Source organism: Phaethon lepturus, unplaced genomic scaffold (genome assembly GCF_000687285.1).
Source record: "Phaethon lepturus isolate BGI_N335 unplaced genomic scaffold, ASM68728v1 scaffold13607, whole genome shotgun sequence".
Taxonomy (NCBI): Eukaryota; Metazoa; Chordata; class Aves; order Phaethontiformes; family Phaethontidae; genus Phaethon; species Phaethon lepturus.
The window spans coordinates 3,897-12,815 of record NW_010554112.1 but is presented as its reverse complement, the minus strand read 5'-3'; the positions used below and the strand labels follow the sequence as shown (position 1 = coordinate 12,815).

At 50.1% G+C, this 8,919-nt stretch overlaps 1 protein-coding gene across 1 annotated transcript in view; it reads right to left on the bottom strand.

Moving 5' to 3' along the window:
• The window catches only part of GALM (galactose mutarotase (aldose 1-epimerase)), a 9,745-nt gene extending 1,251 nt beyond the window's left edge, over positions 1-8,494 (bottom strand). The window contains exons 1-4 of the mRNA XM_010291732.1: positions 8,278-8,494; positions 7,638-7,792; positions 4,564-4,770; positions 3,059-3,140 (exon numbers count right to left, since the gene is read on the bottom strand). Of these exons, the coding sequence (XP_010290034.1) occupies positions 3,059-3,140; positions 4,564-4,770; positions 7,638-7,792; positions 8,278-8,473 (640 nt within the window). The 5' untranslated portion in view covers positions 8,474-8,494. The remainder of the gene's footprint in view (positions 1-3,058; positions 3,141-4,563; positions 4,771-7,637; positions 7,793-8,277) is intronic.
• Positions 8,495-8,919: the final 425 nt, after the last annotated feature.

Here is an 8,919-nt window from a genome sequence, read left to right as displayed (position 1 = left end):
ACAAGGGGGGGGGGCGGGCTTGTATATGTAACTATACAAGCTAATTAATATAAACCCAAAACTTATTAGCTATTAATATTTATACATGCATAAAATTTATATACATTTACTATCTATCTCACTATAAATAAATAAATGTATCTTCCCTGATCTCTGAACAAGCAAACATGAGATGACTATGAAGGTGGCCCACCTGTCAGGATGGTGAATATGGGCTGTACACTGGGACCAGACCCCTCCTGCCTCAGGGCATTGTTTCAGGAAAAAACAGTTTAAGAGCATAAAGCCAGCATTTTCTCTCAAGTCTTTTTTTAAAGCCTAATGTGGAGACACAGCATCCTGTGATAAAGCTCTTGCAGTGAAAACAACCCTAAGACATACTAAACAGTGCAAAACAGAGCCATCCCAACCCAAAGGCAAGGGGGTTTGCATGGGGGAAGTGAGAAAGGAAGGGCAGGGAGGGGATTTTTCCCTAAAGTCACATTTTTCTACCCCTCTCTAAATGGAGAGGTTTCCAAGGGTGAGCAGGGAGCTGCCAGTGTTGCAGATGGTGGCGTGCAGGCATCCCAACCCTGCTGCCAGCCCCATGCGCTGTGCTCTGCTTGCTGCGGTTCTGCACTGGTTCTGCTTTGCAAACCTTGAGAAACATCAGGCTCCACCTGACCAAACAGCACATTTCTGTGGCTCTGATCCTATCTAAAAGGAGTGTATTTACTGAACTCAGTGGTGGGGCAGAAAAACACCTTGAAAAAAACAAGCATTTTGGTTTAGGCACTTACATAAAATACAGCAGCCATTGTACACAAGGGCTCTGTCTTTAATAGTTGCACAAATCTTGTCTTCACCTCAGGGCTAAGACTATACACAGTTTTATCAGCTTCAAAGGCTACACTTACCCAAAACACCAAGAGGAAACTGCAAAAAGCAGGTGCAGCAAGCTGGTTGCAATTAAGATGTGAAACAGCTCCATGGTGAAAGCAGTGGGGAGAAGCAGGGCAGTGGGTTTGGTACGGCATTAAGTGCTTCCCCAGCTTGAGCCCAGACATGACACGTCAAGCTGAGCAAAAGCTCCTTGTACTGTGAGACCCGCTCCTCCAGGTGCAAGCTGATGCATGCACGCACAGCAGTTTTTGTTCATGGACACAGACATAACTCTGGTTTTAGCAGACACCTGAGCTAAAAAGTTTTCTTGCTTTCTTTTTTTTTGCTTTTTAAAGCCTCTCTTCCTCCTGAAGTCAGAAGTTGTGCTCAGCAAGGCAGCCCTGCAAGAGCATCAGGGAAACAAGCCCTGCCATTTCCAGCAGAGCCTCACTTACCAGAAACAGACCCACCGGTGCATGCAGCCCTCAGGCACACATCCCCTGCGCCAGTTTGTCTTCCATTGATGCTAGCTGCACTCAGGAGTACAGCCTTCCTGGTATTTATGCCCCAGGCCGGCTGCTTGGTGCTCTCCTCACTACTCCGTCCTCAGGAGACCTCCAGCATGGCACAGCACCCTTGCCTGCCATGTCTCAGCATCTGCACTCTGACAGCCTCCATTCTATTCCAGTCAGGCTGGATGAAAAGCCATCATTTAGGAGCAAATCTAGAAGTCTGGTTTTCTGATTATTTTAATCTATGTTACATTTTTAAAAAATTAAGCCAAATACAGCTTTTTTTTAAATAATGTTTTTCATTCTTAAAAACAATAAAACTTAGTATCAGATTCATTTTGCAATTAGATCAACTCTTCCTGCAACTCATCACAGTCACTTATGCTAAATGAAAAATGGGTGTTGGAGCAGCATGGTGGGAGGGTTGGAGTCAAGCCACCCAAAGAAAGGTGGCCCCTTGTTAGCAGTGGGACCATTGCCAAGTGCATGCGTTCAGTGCTGGCTCTCCTGCAGGTTCCAGCTTGTTCAGATTATTTAGCAGCTCAGTCGTTTATGTGGAGGAACAGAGTGCAAGTGGTGGGAAAAGAAAACTAGAAAGCCCTGTTTCCTCTTTTTTTAACCCCCTGAATCAAGAGGTGCAAGAGGCTGCCAGCTCACTTCTCCATGCTGAGACTGGAGATAGCAGTAATATCACCTTGTTTAATTAACCTGCTTAGCATGCAAAACATGCTGTTTTCCTTAACTGCCTTTTCTCTTTTGGCTGTGCCGGACATTAAAAACAGGAAAAAAAAGTATTGGGTTTGTGTCCTCAGCCCCCCAGCCAGTAGTGCCACCTGTCCCTCCCCAATGAGGGGACTGATGGCTCAGGTCTTGCAGAAAAGGATAATGCTGGGCTGCGAAGCAGCAGAGACCTCAGCAGCTCTAGACCTCAGTGCTGGGCCTGGGAGCTGGCCTCCAGATCAGAGCATCTGACCGTGTCCTGGTATGTCATCGCGTTTATCGATGTGCCTGGAGCATGCTGCTTGCATTTTCCACATTTTACTGAATCTTAACAAACAAATTCTCCTGCTTTCTGTGGACTTTGAGCAGAGGCTGATCTTATGGAAATAAGGTCTGTGGAAGTAAGACCTTGGCATCCCATGGAAAATCCCAGTAGAGAAGTATGATCAAGCTGAACACTGCTAGAGGAATCAAAGCAGGCAAACTGCAGGCCAATCCCAGCTCTCAAAGTGCTGAGTGACCCTCTCTGGTGGCCCCACTGGCCCTCGGAACAATGGATTGGCCTGCAGGGAAATGCTGGACAAACAGGTCTGGAGGGACATGCTTTGGTCCCGTGTCATAGGTAGCTTGTCTCCTGGATGGGCCGCTTGGACCCACATTGCAGCCTCACATCCCGCTTGCCTCTGGCCCCATTTCCTGCTGCTCCTGCCTGCACCTCCTGGATGGACCATGATCCACACCCTCTCTTGGTCTGGGGCTGGTGATGGACCCTATTACCAGCACCTGGCTTTGCCCACTCTGCTCAAGTGCTGTGGGACTCTGCCCATGGGTGAGGGCCCTGCTGCACCTAGGGTCCCCCGGTCCTGGTTTGTACCACCTTGCTGGACAGTGCTGTTCCCCGATACCCACAAACACTCATCTGTAAAACCGTCTCCACCATGTTCCGCGGGTGTCACACCACGCACCAGTAGGGATCTTGGTGTCGTCCACAGGCAGGGAGGAATCTGCTTCAATAGAAATCTCGTGGTCGTAGATATCCTGTGAGCCCTGCAGAAGGATGGGAAATACTGGTAGTCCCGCTGCGACCCTTCCACCAGTTGAGCACACCTGGGAAGTGGCTGCCCATGGTGGTGCCACAGCTGATCTGGTAGTGCCTGGGGGACCTCCTTGCTGTCATCTTACCTTGACCCTAGGCACAGGACAAAGGTACCAGCACAGGCAAAAACCTGCATGGGACCTAGGAGCTGTAAATCCTGCAGGGCTGAGACTATCAGTCTGAACTCGGTACCTCACCAAGCACTACCACCCTGCAGATTGACTAGCCAAAACATGCTTGTTGCTGAGCACACAGCAGCAGGCAAAAGGGGAAGGAAGCAAGCATGGGGAAGCGCAACCCATCCTCCTGACTCATCTCCTGCAGCATGGGGGGTTGCACTCCTCTTCCTCTCCCACAGCCTCGGGGATGTTGGCAGGGATCCTGCTGGGCTGGAACTGGAGCAGGATCAAATCTGAGCCTGCACGTTACTGTCTAACCTAAGCAGCAATGTCATGCCCAAAGGCGTCCCGTTCCTCTGGAAACACCTGAGTTGCATGCTGTAGGTGTTGATATTACTGCACCACTGGGAGGACAAATGGAGGATAAACTAACAACTGCACAGCCATTATTAGGGCAGTAGCCTGAGCAGGCCTCCTGCACAGAGTGGCTAGGTTGTCTCTGACTAACACTTTTAAGGGTCTTTGTCTCATGTCCAAGTGTGACTGCTCTGCCCAGCAACATTTTATTTCCCAGATCATTTTCCTCCAAGCCCAGTTGTAAGCAGGGTGAAACTAAAGTGCAGCTGCAATCAGTGCCTGTCTAGTTGGAAGGGCCCTGGACTGGTTTGTGGGACCCTTCTGCACCCTGCTACTGCCCTGCTCTGCAACATTGCCTGCCTCACATCCCATTTCCATGACGTTTCTCCTCCCCATTTTGACCTGGGTATTTCAGTGTTGTGCTGGCTGTGGCTGGCACTACAGGCCCTGATTTCAGCTGCATCATCCACGCAAGGGTTCAGTACGTTGTCTCAGAAGCACCAACAGAAGACAGCTAAGAAATACCAGTTCATCACTAGGGCATGCCAGTTCCGCACCTCCTCTGTAATCTTCCCGAAGGCTCAGGAGAGATTGAAACTCCCCAGTTACATACAAAAGGAGTTAATATTCATGATGGGATGTCTTTGTTCATGACGCACTGGGATAATGCATCCTCAGTTGAGGTCTATGCGATTCAGTCCTGTCCCAGCTTGTAGGCTGCACACAGCCCATGTTGCATAAAGACCCCCATTGCTGTGTCCCCAGAAGCATGCTGTGTCCTCAGACCAGCATGTTTGTCCCAATGATGCCATGAGAAGCCCATGGATCATCCCATGGGTCCCCAGGCTTTCTTCCCCTGCACAGTGTCCCTCCGCAGGGTTCATCTCCCCATGCTTACCTGCCCTGAGAGGTTGAAGTATGCATGGTTTGTCAGGCTGATGGGTGTTGTCTTGCTGGTCTGGGCTTGATAATTGATGGCCAGCTCCCCACCACTGAGTGTGTAGGTCACCCAGACTTTCAGGTCACCAGGGTAGCCTTCCTCACCATCAGGGCTGAGCCGGAAGAAGCATACACCGTTTGGGAGGACCTGGGGGCTCCAGAGAACCTGCAAGGAGCATGCTGTTGTTGTGACAGTCATGGGAAACATGGTGCCCTTCTCTCTGGCCCAGGGTTGGACTGAACTCAGGGACAAAAGGTAATCAAGGAATGATACACTGAAACAAAGGGTTTTTCAATCATCTTTCCTGCTCTTACTCCTAGAAGAAAAAAAAAAAAGCCCAATCAATCTTTTTCTCCCTATGAAGGACTAAACAACAATATCCCTTTGTTAAAAAAGAAAAAGCGAAGTGGGAGAAAACACAAGCACCAGCCTGCTCTTGGTCAGCCAGGTCCAGCAGCAGAGAAGATGTTTTCCAACGAGCAGCCAAACAAACAGGGCAGTTTGCTCTGACAGGGATCTGTCCCAGCCTGTATTACTCCATGACTAAGGGTGTCCATGCATTGGGTTTTTGCCCTGCAGCTGCACTTATTCCCCCTCCCATGGATCTCCTGGTGTGTAACATCGTCCCAATAAGCTGTTGCCCTTCCCTTAGTTAACTTGGGGCCAGCTTCTAAGACAATGTAAATTCATGCTGGGAGCTCCTGATTAGGGGCTGAGGTTGGGTTAAACAGTTATCCAGATGTATTGCCAGATACATCCACATGTCAGGGCTGATCCAGAGAACTGGAACCTCTCTGTTTCTTGCCCCTGCCAGAGACTAGGGCTCTGCTTGTAGCTGAACCTGCTGATGAGCAAAGCCAGCACATTGTAAATTTAATTTAGCTGCCCAGACAGCCTGTTTGACCCTGGCGGTGGACCTGATGCTAAGCAGTTGTCTCAGCCCCATGCAGGATGGAAGTGCAACAAGAGGCAAGGTGCCCAGTCTCTGGAGCTTTGCATCAACTTAAGGAATAGTTACTGTCTAATCAAAGAAAGAGGACAGATCTAGGGACAGGGGCCAAATAACGTTTTTGAGATCACTCCTTTCATGTCCTATGCAGAAATCACAGACTTGGGGCACTTGTCAAAAGCCAACATTTTCAGAAAACACAGGAACTGAGGGTGCCAAATGTGCAGAGCACGTCTTCCTGCACTGAATGCGGTTCGGCTACAGCTCCCAGTGCTCTGGGATGCTGTAGTTTTATATATTAATTTCTATTTAATTTCTTCAAAGAAAAAGCTATTAAAGGCCAGTAAGCATACAGACATCACTATTTTTTAAAGATACGAAGGTTACTTTCTAAAGTCCCCCAGCAGCATGGTGAGATATTGGTGACGTGTAAGTGTGGCTGCAAGCCTCCTTGTCATCAGACCACACGCTGACCGCAGCACCAAGATCTGGAAGACTATCTGACTGACAAGACAGCCAAGACAGTCACAGCCAAGAGCCAGCATGTCTTGGTTTTGTTAAGGCTGACCACAGGTGTCTACACAGTGACCATTACCTGGCTGGAGGGGTTCTTGAGCAGGTACCTGAGTATGTCCCGTGGGCCAAAGGACACAAAGCCATGGCTGAGCGTTGTCACTGCCTTGTCCCCACCAAGTTAGCGTGCCTTCAGCAAGCAAGGGGAAGAGGCAGGAGAAGACACCACATGCAGAAGCCTGGAAGCCCTGAGTGCAAAGGAGTACACGTTTTCAGCTCCAGCTCACAGAGGGTCAGGGCATATAAAGAAACTTTAAACCAAATTGTCCTCTTTGTGGGTACAACAGCCAACTCACCCCAGTACTCCCTTTTTTCTAAGGCTGCTGAGGAGCGTTTGATGCCAATCTGATGCCAGACCACACTGTGCTGCCCAGACTGAATTTTGCCCCATCATCCCCCATGTCCTTTCATGAAACAAAACATCAATCCAGGAAAGCAGGTGCACCAGCACATTCACATGCACTCCTCTGGGGAAATGGTGGATCAGCCACTTGCTGGTTACAAATGCATTTAATCTGACAAAGGCCAAGGTTTCAGGAAAGCAGAGATTTCTGAGCCTGCTATGCAATCAGCAGGGTTATCAGCAAGGCTTTCAAGAGAGGAGATGCTCCACTGCTTTTACCACCTGTAGTGCATGGATGATATCTGGACTTCAGCAGCAGCTCTTTGGAGGATGTAGGAAAGGTTGAGTACCCTGAGGCCAGGGAAAGATTATTTTATCTCGAGGAGGTCACAGGGAAGGGCTGGGGAGGGGACACGGTGATGCTGGGCGATTTTCAGGCCTAATCTACTCACCTGCTGTTGTGAGTCAAAGCTGGAGCCCAGGGTATGCTGTCAGTAGGATGAAAGCAGCACTGAAGAGGGTATGCAATAACTGCACTGAACCCGCAGCACCCCCCTGCTCTCCCTGTACTTGGGAGTGCTGTCAAAAGCAAGCAGCAATGATATGCAGTTTCTGCAAACCCAGGACAATCTGACTCTGGGAGGAGCTATGGGCAGGTAACAGCCTTGAAACTGCAGGCACAAAAGAGTCTGCATGGATCACTGTTCCCTGTTCCCCAGGGAACTTTCTTTGGGCATTGGGACAACTACAGCACCCACTTGGGGGTGGTACGGCTGGCGCCTTGGGAGCCACCATAGTGCATGAAGCTGGGTCCTCAACCACTATGTCCCAAACCAGGCTCTGCGGGAGCAGTACCTTCCTCCAGGACAATCCCACTGCAACTGAGCTCTCAGGGCCTCAGGGCTGCAGTAACGCACAGCAACCCTCTGTATGGCATCTGAGGATGACATAAGTGAGCCCTGCTAAGGGCAAAGAGAGGCTGACCCAGCAGCTCACAGGGTCACAATTCCTCCCATTCCCGCACTCACAGCACCTTCTGGGAGCTGATTCAGCACAATAACTACCAGAAAACCCTACAGTATCAGGAGTGAAGGCATCATATCCTCGTGCCACAACCCCACAGGCTGTGTGCTGGAGGACACTGGAACCTGCCAGCCTGATTTTCACCTTGTCAAATCCCCTGGCTCCTCCATGAAGGCTGTTGGGCCCATTGTTGAGGAACAGCTGGTACTCCTTCCCATCCACAGTGAACCTCCCCTTCGCAATCCTGTTGGCAACACGTCCCACGACAGCGCCAAAGAAGGGGTGCTTCCTTGTGTAACCTGTCCGGAAAAAGAGCGCACAGTTAAACAGAAGGATTGGGACAGGATGGGTGGTCTCCAGGTGTGCTTACGGACTCAGAGGTGTCTCTCTCTGCTTCCCCCCAGTACTAAATAGGTGACTGCTGTCCTGGTGTTTCATAGGACACACAGCTTGCTAGTCATGCACATCTTTGATTAAAACAGCCTGATGGGATCTTGTATTCTTTGCAGATTTGCAGAAAAGGCCTCTGTCACTGCCAGTTAAAATGTGACACAGAGCTGCCCCAATAGAGGGGCACACTGCAACCTGGAGCCACCAATGTCCCCATTCCCCATCCACTACCGAGCTCAGGACAGGCAGTAAAAGTTGTATTTATTCAGATGACTATTTGGACAGGACCCTTAGAAGCAGATCATGCAGTGTGGTAATACACCAGAAAATGCTGCCTAAATTGCCTGATTAAAAAAAATATTATTTTTTTTTAAAGAAGCAGATTTAGACCCACCTTCCAAAGTGTCAAAGCCTAGGACAATATCTGAAAACTTCCCATCCCTGCCTTTTGTCTCCAGAGCGGTGATTATGCACCCTAAGGACAGGATCTCTGCTTTCACGGTGTCTGACTTTAAGATGAACTTTTCCACCACGCTTCCTCCTTTTTCTGGGGGCATCTGCCCGAATGCCTCTCTCTTCACTTCTGTCATTGCTCCCCAAAACCTGGTCCCCGGCACCGCTGGCAGGAGTTGCAGCCCTGCCAGGGAAGGACGCTGAGGAGGAAGCAATGGCGGACAGGAGCAGAGCAAACACAGTTCAAGAAAACAGTCATAAAAACCACATGATTGCCTTCCAGCGCTGGGAGGAGTTACGCCGTGCGTCGGCTACTCCCCCCCATCCCGGATCAGCAGATGGCACACTGGCAAGTGGCAGGGCAGCCGCAGAGGGATACAGCGGAGCGTGGAGAGGTATGGAGGGCTTTCACCTGAAGGCAGCGTCCCTCTGGGCCTGGTCAGCTGGAGGTGCTGGAGGAGAGAAGGATGGATGCGGAAAAGAGGGAGCAAGGCTGTATGTGCTCAGGCTTGTGCTGCTGGGGACAGGCAGTGGACTGCCTGCCTGCACGTTCAGGCTTTCAAGGGACAGAGCATCACCACCA